This window comes from Anser anser (genome assembly GCF_964211835.1).
Source record: "Anser anser genome assembly, chromosome: 8".
Classification (NCBI taxonomy): domain Eukaryota; kingdom Metazoa; phylum Chordata; class Aves; order Anseriformes; family Anatidae; genus Anser; species Anser anser.
Window position 1 is genome coordinate 27112059 of NC_139728.1, and position 17225 is coordinate 27129283.

Consider the following 17225-nt stretch of genomic DNA (forward strand, 5'->3'; position numbering starts at 1 on the left):
GTTGGGACGGGGTGCCCGGGGAGGTGGTGGCGTCACCGTCCCTGGGGGCGTTCAAGGGAAGGTTGGACGTGGTGCCTGGGGACATGGTTTGGTGGGTGACATTGGTGGCAGGGGGTGGTTGGACCAGGTGACCTTGGAGGGCTTTTCCAACCCTAATTATTATAGGATTCTAGTGTTATAGCCCACCACCCCACCTTGCTGCCCCATCCCGCCACCCCATAACGAGACCGTCCCACGGCAGCCCCCTCGTGCCGCCCTCCCTTCTCCCCACTGGCACCCACGAGCCCCGGGGCCAGGGGCAGAGCTAACGGAGCCTCCCCCCGCTGCCCCCCGGGGCCGCGCGAAGCGTGGGAACAGCCCCACCGCGTTAATTAACCGTTAGGGCGAAGCGCGCCGTGAGGCGCCGCGCTGCCCAAGATCTCGCCGCCGATAGCGCGGGTGCCTGCCGCAGCCTGTTGCCGCGCTCCCCCCAGCCCCAAAATGGCTCCGGGGGCAGGGTCGGTCCCATGGGGCCCCGATGGGACTCAACCGGCCTCCCAACCGGCCTCCCTCAGGGCAAGCCTCGTGGCTGGCCTCACGGGGAGGACGTGAGCGGCCGCAGCCCTAGCTCAAAGTGCTCCGAGCAGCACCGAAGCGAATAGGTCAGCTTTTTTTTTTTTTTTTTTATTGCTCCGGAGTAATTAAGGGTGTAATTAATAATCGCTGTCCCGGTTGCTCGAGCAGGCTCAGCCCGACACGGGGCTGGGCTGAGGATCCCCGGCCTCTCCTGCAGCCTCCCCAGCGCCGTCCCCAGCCCGACCGCGGCTCCTGCCCCTCTGCCGGCCTCGCGGAGCCGGGGACCGTCCCTCGTTACTTACTCTGAAGGGCTGCCACAGTCTTTTAACCCCAGTCCCTGAGAAATTTCAGTCGTCCCAAGGAGAATAGCTGCTCGCAACCGTTGGCTAATTACACGTATGGATGTCAATTAATTCATTTAGCTAATTATCCGCTCCGTGAGCACCACGCACCGAAGAACTGTAAAAGACGGGCACGCCGTGGTGGACGGGGAGTGAGAAGCTCGCGCGCGTGCGGGCTCGGAGGTGGGAGCCACGGCGGGGACGCACCTGGTCGGTGCGATGGCTGCAGGCCGTAATTATGGCAGCGCTCTAATTGCCCCGAAAAAACACCGAGCCTGGCCTCGAAACTTTTGTTGGGAGCACACGTCGAGCACCTGAAGTGTCTGCAGCGCCCTCCAGCATTTCCCACCTCCAGCCTAAATTTGGCCCCGCCGCGTCCCGCAGCATCAGGTCCAGATGCTGGGTACCCGCTGGGACCACCCGTGCTGTCCCCGGGGTGGCCGCTCCGAAGCCTCGTGATTTTTATTTACCAAAAAAAGCGAGGCCTTGTTTCCTGTTGAGTTTGTTTATTTCACCGCTGGCTTTCCAGTGCTGGGTGTGCCTGTGAGGGGCTTTGTTCGAACTCATGTACGCTGATGGCCAAAGGTTTGCTTATCAAAGCACGTAAATAAAATGCAAACACAACAACACCTCCCGAAAAGCTAACAGGCTGCGCGGCTACCGCAGCAGCACGGCAATTTGCATTTTCTTTCCTTGTTTCTGGAAACTTTTTTTTTTTTTTTTTTTTATGATCCCAGCCAGATCAGCCTCAAATGCAGCGGGGCCAGGGAGCGACCGAGGAAATTGGAGAAGCTGCGGGGGCTGTGGGGGAAAGCCAGCGGGCAGGAGTCCTTCCAGGTGCGTGCCGTGCCCGTGCCCGCTCGGACGCGGTGCCGTGGGGAAGGAGGACGCGGGGAGACGGGTGCCGTGCCCTGCAGCACCCCGTGCCGGAGCACGGCGCTCCCCGGCACCTCCGTGGGTAGGGAAGCTTTGTGAAGCGCTACCTTAAGAAAAGTTGAGCGCTTATTTAAAAGGAAGCAGGGGGTGTGCGCTGGCTGCGTCCCAAAAGCAGCGTAGAACTGGCCTCGACACCCGCACCCCGGGTGCTGGCCGAGCCCAGCGCCGCACGCAGGTGTCCGGACGCCTCTCCTCCTCCTCCTCGCTCTCCTCCTCCTCTTTCTCCTCCTCCTCGTCTTCCTCTTCCTCCTCACGCCGCTCCGCCGCGCTGCAAATGCTCAGCTTCTTCTGGCTGAGGTGAGGGCAGAGGGGACACCCAGGGCAGGGGGGGACGGGGACACGAGGGACGGTGGCACGCGAGCGGGGCGAGATGCCCTGTGCCACCCAAAGGAGTTTTCACGGCGGGCGTTGGAGCAGTGCCTGCAGTGCCAGCGCTGCGGGGAGAGGGCCTGGGGGGGGAGTCCCTCCTTGCCCCGCTTGCCCAGGGGATGCCCCCTTGCCCTTCAGGCTGCCGATGTCGGGGCTTTGCACCGAGCCGTGCCGCGGGGCGCGGGGAGGGGGACGCTGGCAGGGAGGCGCTGCACGAGCCCGAGCCGCCCGCTTCCAACAGCCCCAGGGCTGTCCGGGGGTGCGGGCAGGGATGTGGGGGCACCGGGGGTGAATCGGACTCCTTGTGCTTCAAAGGGGGCAAATATTTGGGAAGCGTGGGCATGGGGCCGCTATGGGGCCGGCTGGGGTAGTGTGGGTGGACGGATAGGGCGGCTGCATGACACCGTGGTGCTCTTGACCGTGGTGGTCCCAAACGTGGTGGTCCCAATCATCATGGTCCCAATCATGGTGGTCCCGGCCGTGGTGGTCCTGGCCGTGGTGGTCCTGGCCGTGGTGGTCCCCTCCCCAGGAGAGCCGTGGGGAGCAGGGAGGTGGGCAGCAGCCACGTGCCGGGCAGTGCTGTTGGGCGTCCCCACACTCGTGCCGTTTGTCCCTGTCCGTTTTGGCGGCACCTACAAGGGTTCATGTGCAGCTCTGCTCCCTCCTGGGGCTGGCGGCAGTGGTGCTGGGGACCTTTGTCCCCTGCAAAGCACCCAGGGGACTTTGGCCCCCTGCCGGGGCAGCTGCGGCCCCATTGCCCCCACGGCTGGGGACGGGCAGGGACGGGGCTGGGGGCTGCGGACACCCCCGGGAGTGGAGCAGAGGGAGGAGGAGGAGGAGGATGGAGGGACCCCAGCTGCTCTGGCAGCAGCGAAGGCTTCCCACGGGCTGCTGATGTACAACCTACAGCAAACAGACCCGTCCTCGCGGCCCCCACCGCGTGTGGCCCTCAGGTTGCTCTTTCCTGGCCCGACGCCTCGCTTTGCTCCACGAAACCCCCGGGGAAGGCATGACATGCAGTCCCAAAAAAGCTCTCGCAGCGTGCCAGGAGCTCACCTCTCCGGCACGGGGCCCTCGCTGCCCAGTCGAGGCGGCAGGATTTCCCTAAGTAGGTCAGGTTAATTTTTTTTAGGGCGTGCAGATTTGCTCGTTACCATGGATATTGTTCAATTACACACCGATAATCCACCCCCCCGCCCCGAGGACTCGTGTCGCCACTTTCCTTCCCCCCGTTTTTTTCTTTAAGCATTCCCAGGGACGGGTAAGGGCGTACCGCGGGGACGGAGGGGAGGTGGGAGAGCGAAGGCGGACGAGGGACGTCTCGGTTAGGAGCCGGGGAAGATGTTTCTGAGCCGGTGGGAGGACAGACGTGTCCGTCGTGTGCACCGTGCCCCGTTCAGACCCCAAGGGGGACAGCGCTGGGGACCCCCCGACTGTTTGGGGGTGGCTCACCCGTGCTCCTAGGGGCTCAAGGACTTGGGGACCTCTGTGCGAGGGGAAAATGAACAAACATCCCCATTTTCCCTACTATCAACTGCTCCCTACTATTTTTCCCTACTGTTCAACTCAGACTGGCTTCGTGGACACACAGCGCTTGGCACCCCGCTCTCCCCAGCCCCACACCCCAAATCTGTGGGGCCATTCGTGCCTCTGCGCCTCTCCCCCCTCTTCGGCGGCTCAGGAATTGAACGTGGCAGGAGAAATATTCCGCTTGAAAGCTTTTTTTTTTTTTTTTTTCCAAGGCAAACTTTATTTTTTTTCGGTAGAAGTGGGTCACGCGAGGGGTGACAGAGGAAGAGCGGCACCGCCGGGGCGATGCATCCCGTTGCCATGGTGAGCCGGGGGCTGCATCACTCAGCGGCCTTCCCCACCTGACAGCTGAGCAAGACGGAAGGTTTTAATGAGGACAGACACTTGCGAGCTTACTCTCGATAACCTCCCACCCTGTAAATGCCCTCGGTCCGAGCGGCTCCGGGTCTCGGGAGCGCTGCGGCCGTGCGCTTCCCTCCCCTGTACGTGGAAGGCGGGCGTGTGCCCGCGCCCCGAGCAGCCGGGGGATGCAGAGCAGGTGGCTCTTTTATTTTTTGGTCCCCTTCCTGCTGGCGCTGGAACGAGCAAGGTGACACGAAGGGTGCGATCGGGGCCAGGAGCAGCTTTGGGTTTCCAAGGCACGGTGCGGCCGTGGGGCGGGTCGGGGCCACCCCCGGCCACTGCCACCGCCTCTGCCTGCAGTAAACCACCCCCGGGAGCCCTTGGTGGGGAGCTGGGCTCGGCGTGCCCCTGGGCTCTGTGCCGGGAGCAGCGGTGTGGCCGGGGACGGGAGCATCCCATTTGCTGCCCTGCTGTCGGTGTGAGCCCGTCCCGCTGCCAAGGACACCTCGGCCGTCTTGTGACTGCGGCAGCGAGACGCACGGAAAGTATTAGCGGAGCGTCACCGGCTGTGGGATTGGCCCGGCACCGCCCCTGGGCTCAGTCCAGCGCCCCAAAATAGCCGGGAGGCTTTCCAGCAAACCTGCGAGCGCCGGGCCTGACCCTTGGGGAATGGCAGGTGCGAGCCCAGGCTCTGCCCTTGTCGGTTTTAAGTCCCGCAGCCCCCGGCTGGGGCATCGCGGGGGGCTGGCGGCCTGCGGAGGGAGGGACGTCGGTGTGGGGCGCAGGGGAGAGGGGGGGACACCCCGCTGCGAGCATCCAACGCGCACCCGTGTCTTGTCCCCGCGCTGCTGGCCGGGGACGGACCCTACACGGCCGGACCAGGTGGGTGAGGGTGGCCGAGCCCTCTCTGCTCTTGCTGGATGTCGTATTTTCTGTTCGGGGCTGGGCTCCAGCTTCCCCCATCCCTCCTTGGTGGCCGTGGGTGAGGCCAGGACCACCCTGCGAGCATCCCTGCTGCCTGGGTGAGCCAGTGCGGCCAAGCCCCATGCCAAGCCCAGTGCTGACCCCTGTGCCGATCCCGGTGCCAAGCCCCTCCGTCACCTTTTGTCTGTTTACAAGCTGCTGGCAGCAGCCTCCGTCCTGCCCACGCCGCTCTGCTCCTCTGCTCCCGCTTGCGGATTTAGCCGGCTCCTTCCAAACAAAGTGCCCAGCCCCGAGAGCAAACAGCCCCACCGCCGGCCGAGCCCTGCTCCAGCCCCGCGGGGAGCTGCCGGCAGGTCCTTAGCAGGGCTGAGCCCCCATGCTGTGGCTAACAGGGAATTTAGGGGATGTGAAGTGGCTGAGCCGTGCCCATATCCCCCCCAAGAGCGCTCCAGCACCGCTGGGGGTGCCCCCGGAGCCCCTTTATGGCAGCGCCCCCAGCCCCCGGGTTGCTGTTCCTCTTTTAACCCCAGCCCGCTCTTCTCCTTTCCAGGTGTCTTTTAAAAATGGTCAAGGGGAACATAGTCCCTGAAGACATCTTGAGCTTCTGTTGCAATGGCCTCCAGGTACCCCGCGTGCCGTGCCCGTGACCCCGGCGACCCCGGCGTGGCTGTGCCGAGCACCCCGCACGCTCCCTGCCCGCCGTGGCCACCGCTCCCCCCCCCACAACACCCGTCCCTGTGAGCATCCCCAGCTGCGGTGCGGGGCCGGGGGGATAACACAGCATGGCAGCTTCTCCCCAAAATCTTCCAAGCGACCAGCATGGAGGAAACAAACGCAGGGCGCTCTGGCCAGGCTTGCTGCTCACTTCGCTGCAGGAATCTTTGGAGCTCTTTGCTGGCTGGCTCCCCAGCGCCTGCCGGCTTCCAGAAATAGCCGTGTCCTTGCGTGCTGCCCGGGTGGGCGCCCTGGCATGCTGCAAACCAGCCCGGGGTGGGGGGGGGGCTCACGAGGGGGTTCGGGGGCTGCCGACGTCCCCGCGGGACGGGGCGCCCTCCCCGTAGGGTTCGCTCGCCGCCTTCGCTGCCGTCCCCGCTGAGCCGAGGTTTTGTGCCGTTTCTGGGATGTCTTGGACCAGTAGCTATGGAAACAGAGGTCTCCTGCTAGAGCGGCTGCGGAAAAATGCTATTCTGAGAGGCGAGCCCGGGATGGGAGGGAAGGCTTCGCTCCGAGACGCTCACAAAGGCGGCGGGGGAGAGCCGAGGGGAGAAGGAGCTGCCGCCGTTGGGATCTTGCAACGGGGGCGATAAATGGGGGGGACGTGGTTGGAGCACAAAGAGGAAGGAAGCGGCGTAATGAAGCCCAGACGGCTCTCGTGTCTCCTCGGTTGCTCACGGGGCTAACTGAGTTCATCCCTTGTGTAACACGGCCCACTCGGTGTAACACAGCCCATCGAGGGCTGATCCGCCCCCCTGACGGCCCCGCGGCCACCCCAGGCTCTCCAAAACCGCCCTGCGCCGAGCCCTGTGCCGGGCGAGCCTGGAGGCTGCTGGGGAGCAGACCTGGCCCTCCACCACCCCGAACAAAGGCGCCTTTCCCCCGATAACACAGCTCCATCTGGGGGGCCAGGATCCCGGCTGGTGGGCTTGGGGTTTTTTTTTGGGGGGGGAAGCGACCGGGTCAGCTCCTGCGCTGCACCAGTGCTGATGAACGGCCTGGAAGCTCGCTCCAAGCAGCCAAAGAGCTCTTTTTTTTTTTATTCTCCTTTTTGCTGAGGTCTGTAAAATTCCTCCTGGTTGCCCTGCTCCCTGTTGCATTCAGAACATTTTTATCCGTTTCTCCCCAGCGATCCCCTGCTGGGTGTCCCTGGTGCCCAAAGCATCCCGCTCCGCCGGGCAGGGGCTTGCACGCGTCCTCGGTCCCGGGGGGGTTTCTCCTGTTTGTGCAAAGGGAGCCAAGGAGAAGATGCCCTTTGTGGTGGCGGATCTCCTCACGCAGCCAAAATCTGGGACGCGAAAGGCAAACAGCAGGGTTTGAGGGTCACCCCCCCAAGGCTCAGCGCCCCCGTAACGCCCGGTTCCTAACGAGGCCGGGCTAACGACCCGCAGCCCCGTGCCAGCGTCTCGCCCCTCCGCCGCAGGGCTCGACCTCGCCGCCGCCGCCGTGCAGCCGGGACCCGGGGGAGCGCGAGGAGGCGCCGGGGGCCATGGGCGGCCGCAGCCCCACGGAGGTGCAGATGAGCCAGCTGGTGCTGCCCTGCCACACCAACCACCGCGGCGAGCTCAGCGCCGGGCAGCTGCTCAAGTGGATCGACACGGCCGCCTGCCTCTCGGGTAAGGTGCCCAGGCACGTTTAACCCATGGGTGGGTTTTGGAGAGCTCGGCTTGCCCCTGGCACCCCGGGTGGGGAGGCAAAGGGGCCGTTCCAGGACGCTTGGAGCAGCACGGGGTGATGGAGGGCAGAAGGGACAAGCGGATGCATCCTCCTGCGGGGTGAGCGGGGCCGGAGGGCAGGCTCCTGGTGCTGGGAGACGTGGGGCTGCGTGCAGGCGGCAGCGTGCCCGTCCCTGCCCCTGCTGCCCACGGCGGCGCTGACGCCAGCCGGGCCGGGCACGGTGCCAGTGAGCTGAGTAATGAGAGCGGCCAGGAGCAGGACGGAGGGGGAGGAGGCTGGCTCTGCAGCGCACGCGGCTTTGTGGGGCCACATCAAATGCAGCAGCTGCTTCCCCCCCAGACACCTCCCGCTTCTCCATAGTCGGGGTGCAGCCAGAGCCAGGGCAGCACGAGGGCTGCCAGGGCAGTGGGGCAGTTTTGCAGTTCGGGGGTGGTTCTGCGGTCCTGAGGGCAAGCCGAGCCGGCAGGGTGGCTTTAAAATGTTTGTGCTGCTGCCATCAGCTGCTGCGCATCTCTGCGGCCGGGGCCAAACCACCAGCGAGGCAGAGCGACGTGGCTGGGAGCTGCAGCACGCCCACCCCGCGGGGCAAACCCTGGGCGAAACATTCACAAATCCCCAAAGGCTGCCAGCGGCTGGGCAGCCTGCCGGCGGGGAAAGGGGCAGAGGCAGGAGCAGGGCTTTGGAGGTGCCTGCCCCCCCCAGACACGAGGCAGAGGAGCGAGGCACGCTGCTGCGGGTTGCTGACGCCGTTTGTTTTTCCTTTCCAGCCGAGAGACACGCCGGCTGCCCGTGCGTCACCGCCTCGATGGACGATATCTATTTTGAGCACACGATTAGGTAAATGCGCTGCTTTCTGCCCGCTCCCGTGGCCGGGGCGTGCTCCTGATGCCGCAGCGCGGCCGGGCGAGCCGGGGCTGGGCTGGGCAGAGCCTCGCCGTGCCGAGAGCTTCCCACCTGGGTGTGTTACAGCACCCTGCTGCCACATCCATGGCTGTGCCGGAGCGGAGACGCACGGTGCCAGGTTCTCGGCACCTCCGTCCCCTGGCTGGTGGCAGGGCTGGATGTGAGCAAGCAGTGTGATAAAGCATCCATGAACCCGGCCAAACCTGGGAAACCTGCTCCGGGTCTCACCGTCACCCCCAGGAAGCTTTAACCCCCCACTTTTGTCACCTCACAGCCACTGCTGGCAGCTGGCACGGGTGAGGACGAGCCACCCCGTGCCGTGACCGTGTGCTGCCGCGGCACCGTGGCGTGGGGACGCGGCACGGCAGGGTGCTGCCGTGCGGGATGGATGGAGCTGGGCAGGGTGCTCGCGCTGCCGAGCAGGGAGGAGGCAGCAAAGGGACCTTGTGGCCAGACTGGATGAGGCCCCATGCCCCACGGTGCGGCATAACACCGCGTTATACTGGCAGGGATGTAACGTGGGGCCGCGTGAAGCCTGAGAGACCTTTGGGGAGCTGCAGGTTGCCTCTGTTATCTGTCCTCCTCCGCGCCTGGGTCTGTCGCTTAAACACTAACCAGCTGCATGCCGAGTGCTCCGCATCCCCCAGCCCTGCCCTGTGTTTCTGCCTCCGTCCCTAACCGCCCCGTATCTTGCTCTTTCTTTCCGCACCAGCCAGACGTATATAAACACCCCCGGGCAGCAGCGCGCGAGGAGCGGTGTCTGGTACGGACGTTCGCAGCCCTAGAGTAGCCGGAGCGGCCGGCATAACGCAGCGCTGCCGTGAGTTGGGAGCATTAACCCCACTGACACGGCCTCGGGGCTGCTGGCCTAACCCCGCTAACGCCCGGGCACGCCGCGGCCGGCGCCCGCTCCGGCCAGAGTGACCTCGCAGAGCTTCGGGGGCCGGGGCTGCCCCCCGGGGCTGCTGGCAGCCAGGAGTCGTGCGTGGGGACGGCGGAGGTGGAGAGGACCTCCCCGTTTCTGTTTTTGAGCCCTCGATGGTGCAAACTTACGGAGGCAGTAACAGGGCTCATTGTTCCACTTCGTTTTCCAGCATCGGTCTCTTTTAGAGGATGAGGAGCATTCCCGACCTAGTCACACACTTATTAAAGACTTCTTCCTCTTGCTATTGCCAGCGAGCTGCATTTGCTTATTTGCTTAGTCCCAGCCTGGCGTGCGTTAGGCTGCAGCTGTTCCTGTGTTTACCCTGAAGCCTACTGAGGGCTGGGAGGGTTGCTCCAGCAGCTTGCTGCCAGCAGGTGTTTCAGGCACGAGACAGGGCAAAACGCCCCTGGACGGATCCTGCCCTCTGCCACCTCCCGGCACCGCAGCGTGTCCGTCGCTGCAGGCCCTGCGAGCGCTCGGGGCGCGCACGGCTTCGGGGCCGCTCTGGCTGCTGCCGGCCGAGGGGGTCCCCACGCGTGACCCCAAACAGGGGGACACCAGGGGCAGGAGGAGGACAGGGAGCCGTTTGCTCTGGCGGGAGCGCGCGTGCCCGCGAGGCAGGGGGTGCATGGTCCCCCCCTCGCCCACACCCCTGGGCAGCTCTGCAGCCCCTCGGGAGTGCCCCAACCCGGGCACCTGTTTGCACGTGGCTGTTTGGGGGGGCGACATCTCCCCGCCGGGCTGAACACCAGCAGGCTGGGGGGGTCCCTCAGCTCAGCGGGGTGTCCCCGTGCCCGCTGGCACTCACACGCCTCGGCGGGGAGATGCTCGGTGCTGTACATCCGTGGGACGTCATCCTCCGCTCACCTCTGTGTTCCTTCCCCTCTCTGTCTTTTCCAGCGTGGGGCAGGTCGTTAACATCAAAGCCAAAGTGAACCGAGCCTTCAACTCCAGCATGGAGGTTTGTATGGCACAAACCCTGTTTTCCCCCTCCGCCTGCCCTGTGCACCCTCGCTGTCCCCACAGCTGCACCCTCATGAGCATTGCAGCCGCGTGCACCATACCCGCACATCCCCCCGGGCTCCAGCTCTACCCCTCATCCCACGCAGCTTTTTGATAAACACCCGCTGATGCTCGGCCACCAAACCGCTCCTCCTCCTCCCTGCCCAGCTTCAGGATCCCAAACATCCTGGAAACCTCTGTGCTTCACGCCCTGCTTTAAATGCAGGCTCCCCCATCCTTCCATGGGGGGATATTTGGGGTGAGGAACCCCCGTGGGTGCCTCTGCAACCCCCCTGCCCCGTGTCGGCGGTGCTGTGCATGCGTGCTCACCCCCCAGCCGCTCGCCCCCGCGGCTCAGGAGCCCTTGTGCTGTGCCCCCCGCCAGGTGGGCATCCAGGTGAGCTACGAGGACCTGTGCAGCGGGAAGCACTGCAGCATCTGCAAGGCTTACGCCACCTTCGTGGCCCAGGGACCCCCCGGCACCAAGGTAAGCGCTGCTCAGCGAGCCCCCGCGCCCGGCCAGCAGGGAACCAGCCTCTGCGGCAGGGACCGGGGCTGCTCCCGTATCCACGGTGGTTTTGGGTACACGTTGGGGTGCTGGGGCTATGGCACGGAGGGCGCCTGCCTCGGAGGCAGCAGCAATGGCGCGTCCTCCACGTTTCCCTCCGGCTCCTCCAGCTACAGCACAGCCCGGCCACGCTGGCAGGAGTTTGCCCAGCTCCTCTGCGCTTGGTTTGGGATGTCGCAGGGGTGCTGCCCCGCACAGGGCACCCACCCCATCCATCGCCCGTGCCCAGGTCAAGCTGAAGCCGCTGGCCCCGCAGACAGAGGAGGAGAAGATCGAGCACAGCATCGCCGCCGAGCGCCGCCGCATGCGGCTGGTCCACAAGGACACCCTCAAGGACCTCCTCACCCGCAGCCCCCGCGAGACCGGTACCGTGCGTCCCCCCCCCGGGGCGGAGCAGAGGGAATTGGGGTGCCGGGCGCGGGGGCAGCCGTGGTGCTGAGCCCCCTGGTGCCTCCCCGGCAGAGCTGGAGACGCGGGACGGCAGTGTGGTGGTGCCGGCCGAGAAGACGCGGGTGGAGAGCGTGGAGCTGGTGCTGCCTCCGCACGCCAACCACCAGGGCAACACCTTCGGCGGGCAGATCATGGCCTGGATGGAGAACGTGGCCACCATCGCGGCCAGGTGCCCGCAGGGGGTGGGCAGCCGGGGTGGGGGGGCTGCAGCTGGGTGCTGGGGACCCTTGGGAGCCGGCAGGGTGGCAGGGCCGGGGCCGGGCACAGCGCCGGCGGGGTCGGCACACGGGGCGCAGCACAGCGGGGAAGGGCGAGCTCATGGCACGTGCAGGTCCCCCGGCGCTGACCACGCTGGGAAGGGACGTTTGGGGTTCTGGGGCACGGGTCCCATGGGATAACGCCCGCCCCGCAGCCGGCTGTGCCATGCCCACCCCACGCTGCGCGCCATCGAGATGTTCCACTTCCGCGGACCGTCGCAGGTCGGGGACCGCCTGGTGCTCAAAGCCATCGTCAACAACGCCTTCAAAAACAGGTGGGTGCCTTCAAAAACTGGTGGGTGCCCGCAGCGGGACCCCCGGACCCCCTCCCATGGCCCCCTGTGCCTCACCCTTTCTCCGCCCCCTGCCCAGCATGGAGGTGGGGGTCTGCGCCGAGGCGTACGGCCAGGAGATGTCCGTCAGCAGAAGACACATCAACAGCGCCTTCATGACCTTCGTGGTGCTGGACGAGGAGGGCCAGCCCCGCACCCTGCCCATGGTCGTGCCCCAGCCGGGGGTAAGGACCAAAGCCCCCAATTTGTCCCCAGATTTGTCCCCACCACGGCAGCTCCGGGCCCCGGGGAAGCGGCAGGCAGCTGCCGAGCCCTGAAAGGCTCCGATGGTTTTGTGTGCTCTGATCTGCTGCAAAACAAACGGCGTTTTGTTGGGATGGAAATCAGATTGCTCAGCGGCAGTGAATTAAATCGATCGCTCCGTGTAACTGCTAACAGAGTAGCAGGCCTGCCCGAGCAGAGGTGGAAACGCGTTAGCCATGCAAGGCTTCGCAGAACGTTGCCTGTGAGTTTGAGCTCAATGTTCCCGCAATTTCAGGGAAAGAATGAAAACCTATCAGGTTGTTTTCACCTTTCAAAGCATTCTAATCCATAATTTGCTCGGGTCCAAATATTTTCGAACGGATGTCACACAAACACGGCAGCAAAGCAGACATCCGTGCGTCTCAGGGAGAATCGCAGCGTGAGCAACACAGCTACAGCTGGGCTGAGCCGTGTCCGCACACCTGGTTTTGGGGCCTTAAAGCCAGGATTTCTCTCTGTCCTGCTTCCACCAACCCAACACATCGCAGGTCAGGGCAGGGAGTGCCGGGATTTCCCAAACCCCTGCTGCTGGGGCTGCAGGGACATGAGCTGGTGGGCTCCAAAAACGGTTCCAAACACACCAAAATGGTTCTCGGTTAACCTCCGGCAGGTGTGGGGCTTCACCCCACCGAATGTTTTCCCCAAAAGCTGTATTTTTACCCCCTTTCCTCTTACCCTGCTGTGCGTTTCCCATTGATCAGGACGGAGAGAGGAGGTACAGGGAAGCCAGCGCCAGGAAAAAGATTCGGCTGGACCGGTGAGTGGAAAAAACAAGTGGGGACGGAGGGGGGAGAGCGGGGAGCCGGGAGATGCCACCCCCAGCACTGGGGAGCACGGGCACAGTTTGTGCCCCGCCGTAAGGAGAACGGTTCCCCTCCTGCAGGAAATACGTCGTGTCCTGCAAGCAGACCGAGGTGCCTCTGTCCGTGCCCTGGGACCAAAGCAACAAGGTAGGGAGCCTGCGGGCAGTGCTGCCTCCTGCCTGGGGCACCTCCAGCCCCTGACGTGCTGCCCTGCCGCAGGTTTATCTGAGCTACAACAACGTCTCCGCGCTGAAGATGCTCGTAGCCAAAGCAAACTGGGCGCTTGCCAGGGAAAAGGAAAAGGTACCGGCCCCTGCCCTGGCCCCTCGAGCTGCCCCCAAAATGGGGACATGCCATGGGTGCGTCCCAGCCCTGCCCTGTGCCCCCAGGTGCGGATATACACGCTGGAGGAGGACAAGTTCCTGTCCTTCCGCATCGAGATGTCCGTCCACATCGCCGCCGGCCAGGCCTTCTCCCTGCTCTCCGACCTGCGGCGCCGGCACGAGTGGGACAGCCACTACGCGTGAGTGCTGCGGGGCGGGAAGGGACCCCTTCCCAAAAGCACATCCTCGAGGCTGAATGTCCCTTTGGGTTTCCCTGGGAGCACGTGTTTCACGTGGGAGCTCTGCTCGCTCCTCGAACCGCACGTCCCCATCCCCGGGGCTGGCGGCTGCACGTAGGAAACGTGGATTTGGGGTCCCCCCGTGGCTGGCTGTCGGTGCGCAGCCCGTCAGCGCCTCTCCACGTGTGACCGGCGCCCTCCTGCCCCGCAGGAGCGCCGAGCTGGTCCAGCAGGTGGACGAGGACGACGCCATCTACCACGTGGTGAGCCAGACGCTCAGCCACGAGAACAAGCCCCAGGACTTCGTCATCCTGGCGTCGCGGCGGAAACCCTGCGACAAAGGGTGAGCGGCGGCCGTTTGCATCCCCGTCCCCGTCCCTGTGGCCCGTCTCACCTCCTGCCCTCCTCCCCAGGGACCCCTACGTGGTGGCCTTTCGGTCGGTGACGCTGCCCACCCACCCGGCCTGCGCCAGCTTCACGCGGGGCGAGACGCTCTGCTCCGGCTTCTGCGTGTGGCCCGAGTCGGAGGAGGCGAGCAAGGTGAGCCGCTGCGGCCCTGCCCCGCGCACGCCAGCCCCGTCCCAGTGCCCGGCCCTAATTCTCCACCTCCCGCACGCCGCAGGTGGCCTACTACAACCAGGCGACGCCGGGGTACCTCGCCTACGTCACCACCAACGTGGCGGGGCTCTCCTCCAGCTTCTGCGCCACCTTCGAGGCCTGCGAGCGGTTCCTGCTGAAGAACAAGGACGACCTGATCGCGCGCCTCAGGGACCTCTAGGCCGCCCGGGGGGGCTTGGAGGCTGCTGATGGACGGACGGACGGACGGACGGACAGGGGGCTGGCAAGGAGGAAGAGGCACCTCGGCGGTGGGACGGGGCACTCGGGCCCTGCCTCCCCGTGGAGTTTGGCCCGAGCGAGGTCGGAGGGATGAGGACGGAGGGGCGTCACGGGAACGCGTCGCCCTCGCACCGACATGTCACACACCTGGCCTTTTTTTTCTCCTCTTTCTTTTTCTTTCTAATTTTATAAGCTGCTGTACAGGACTTGATTTTCTAGTTCGATTAACGCTACTTGAATCTTTGTAGGATCCGAACTCTTCCCCAAACTGATTATTTTTTTTTTTAACTCTTTCTTTATGGGGAAATGTTCTCACAGTGGCGGGGCGGGCACAGACACGGAGGTGCCGCTGCCCCCAGCACATCCCGGGCCAAGACATGGCTCTGGGGCCCTGCTGCCCCTTGGCTCCCTGCTCAGAGCAGAGGGCGATGGACACATTGGGTGGAAAATGGGATGTTCTTGCAGGGTTTTGAGTTTTTCTCAGCTCTGGGCAAGCCGGAAGCAGAGGCTGGGCTGCCACCGTGCCTCCGTGCTGGAGCTGTGCCTCTCCCACATCCAAAAACCCGTGTTTTCCACCCAAGATGCTGACAGGACGCCTGCGCTGAGCTGAAATCCCGATCCCATCAGGCTGCCCTGCGGTCCCGCTGCCAACCGGGGCCGCGGGGGCACGTGGAAGGAGCGGCAATAAAAGTGCATTAAAAGGGAAAAAAAAAAAATAATGACCTGTGCATCTGCTTGGGGGTGGCGGTGCTGCTGCCCAGCCATCGAGCGCGGGGCGTGGGGAGCAGGTCACGGACACAGGGCCACGGACACGGGGCTGCTCCACGCTGCTGCTCGCAGGGGATGGGGCCGGGGGGGCTCGTGCCCGGCTGCTCCCCCCCATCGCCTCTGTACGCGGTCCCCAGGAGGGTGCTTTGCCCCCAGATAAACCCGCGGGTGCCGGCCAGGTGCTCGCAGCCCTATCGCTGCCGTATCTCAGCCCATGGCCATCCCCTGCAGGGCCTCCGCCGGGCTGCCGCCTCCCCCCGCCCTGTTATCACACGAGATAAAGGCGTTTCGAGCCGGCCGTGGCACCAGACATTCAATTTTTACAGAGAGTCCTTATCTCCCCCAACTCGGGGCAATCCTGCCCCTTTATCAGCGGGATGCGAGCCACCCGCTCTGCTTATCGCTAGGGATTGCTGCTGGTGGATTAAGAGCAGGGAGCGATGCTTCTGCCACAGCATTAAACTTTAACTCACCTCTCCTCCTCCTGAAGCACTGCGCTTTTACTGCTGCGAGGTCACCATCAGCCTTGGCCTGGGGTGCCGGGGGGGTGGCATTTCCAGCTCGTCCCCAAATGTTCCCAGTGGCTCCTTCACTGCCACCTTCCTCGCCGGGTGCCAGCGTAGGGTTTTGGGGTGCTGGAGGGGAGCTGGGGCAGGATTCCCCCAGCAGGGACTTCTCCCCGAGGAAGGTACCTCTTTAATACCCGCAGCGTGGGCAGGTATCCGATATCTGTCCAGGCTTTTTCTTTCCCCCTTCTATTGACTCTGCTTGCTGCCAGGGGTCAGAGCGGGCTTTGGCTGGACTTTGCTGAAAGTCCACCCAAACCAGGCAGCGGCCGGGTGCTGACGCAGTGCCCCGCACCTCCGATATAAGGGGTTTGGAGATCGGGTTTGCAGCCCGGGTGGGGTGGCTTGGCTGACATGGAGGGACCCGGCCCCGGCCAGGGCACGACGCCGACCAACGCGGAGCCCACCAACGCGGTGAAACTGCTGCACCTGCTTTTCCTCTCCACCTTCTGGGGAATGCAGATCTGGGTGACCTTCGTGGCGGGTAGGTTGGGGTCCCCGCACGCTCCTCGCCGTGCCTCTGTGCCCGGGACCCATTTGCTCTCCCCCCCCCCCCGGCAGGGCTGGTGATGCGCAGCCACCTCCCCCGCCACACCTACGGCTTCATCCAGAGAGAGCTCTGCCCCTACTACTTCCACATCGGCTCCACCTGCGCGTTCCTCAACCTGACCCTATTTGCCATGTACCACCCCAGCGAGCTGCTCAGCGAGGAAGAAACTACCCAGGTAGTAGCCTCTTGCTTTAAAAGGCCAGCTGGCTGCAGCCCGAAGCCCTGCCCCTGCGGGGGCCCGCTTCATTCCGCTCTGCTGGGGCTGCTCTGGGGACGGTGACGAGGCCCACACGTGGCTTTGGTTAAAAGAAAGTTACCCTCCAGCTTTCAGCGAGCCTGGTTAAGAGGGGCACGGGAGAAGTTTAATCCACCGCGTTTCACAGCGGGCGTTGCTCCCCTTGCAGATCGTCGTCTTCTTCGTCTGCGTGGCCGTCTCCGCGCTGAACGCGCAGTGGTTCGGGCAGGCCACCTCCGACATCGCGGCGGACATGCACCGCATCGAGCGCGGCCGCGGCCTGGGGCAGGAGGTCGGGCTGTTCGCCGGCAAGGCCTGCAGGGAGCTGCGCGCCTCCGACCCCAGCTACGGGCAGCTGGCCCGGCAGCTCGCCCTCTACCGCGCCGCGTCTGCCCTCTGCAACCTCTGCTGCATCGCCTGCAACGGCTTCAGCCTGTACTACCTGGCCGCCCACCTCTCCGCCTTGTGAGCGCCGCTGTGAAGTGACCCCGAGTTTCGGAGTTTCGCCATCCTCAGAGATGCTTCTACTCAATTTGTGCATAGTGCAGCAATTTAGAAATAACTAAACACAACGCCCAATGTTTACTTTCGTTCGAGCTGTCAGAAGCCAGAACTGGAAAGAGAAAAGTCCTCTGTGACCGAAGCAGAAGCTTCTATGGCTGAAGAGCTCTTTGACGCCCTCTGAGCTTGATGTGTCTAAAACTGCAGCCACTATTCACCAAGGCAGCTTAGGGATAGAGAGATTTGAGATTCGGAATTAATTGTAATTAAAAGTGGAAGCTCCTACAGAAGCACAGAAGGCTACGTTGCCACTG

At 64.3% G+C, this 17225-nt stretch overlaps 2 protein-coding genes across 12 annotated transcripts; both read left to right on the forward strand.

Moving 5' to 3' along the window:
* Positions 1-1435: 1435 nt before the first annotated feature.
* On the forward strand, positions 1436-15007 carry ACOT11 (acyl-CoA thioesterase 11). Of its 11 annotated transcripts, XM_083846861.1 has the most exons (19): positions 1442-1481; positions 1634-1733; positions 5548-5620; positions 7135-7327; positions 8156-8225; positions 9004-9054; positions 10117-10177; positions 10604-10705; positions 11016-11151; positions 11249-11405; positions 11649-11768; positions 11866-12010; positions 12791-12846; positions 12973-13039; positions 13112-13195; positions 13282-13415; positions 13666-13797; positions 13868-13994; positions 14077-15007. In XM_083846861.1, exons 1-19 carry the CDS (start codon positions 1472-1474, stop codon positions 14230-14232), a joined length of 1974 nt encoding a protein of 657 aa, XP_083702987.1. In that variant the 5' UTR covers positions 1442-1471; the 3' UTR covers positions 14233-15007. The 11 variants fall into 11 exon arrangements, with proteins under 11 accessions (XP_083702991.1, XP_083702987.1, XP_083702990.1 ...); XM_083846865.1 differs by lacking the exon at positions 5548-5620 and having other exon boundaries at positions 1436-1481; XM_083846869.1 differs by lacking the exons at positions 1442-1481; positions 1634-1733 and adding an exon at positions 1945-2007.
* An 861-nt stretch (positions 15008-15868) lies between these two features.
* Positions 15869-17204, forward strand: TMEM205 (transmembrane protein 205). The gene is made up of 3 exons (XM_083846876.1): positions 15869-16109; positions 16187-16350; positions 16580-17204. The coding sequence occupies exons 1-3, from the start codon at positions 15980-15982 to the stop codon at positions 16877-16879; spliced, it is 594 nt and encodes a 197-aa protein (XP_083703002.1). The 5' UTR covers positions 15869-15979; the 3' UTR covers positions 16880-17204.
* Positions 17205-17225: the final 21 nt, after the last annotated feature.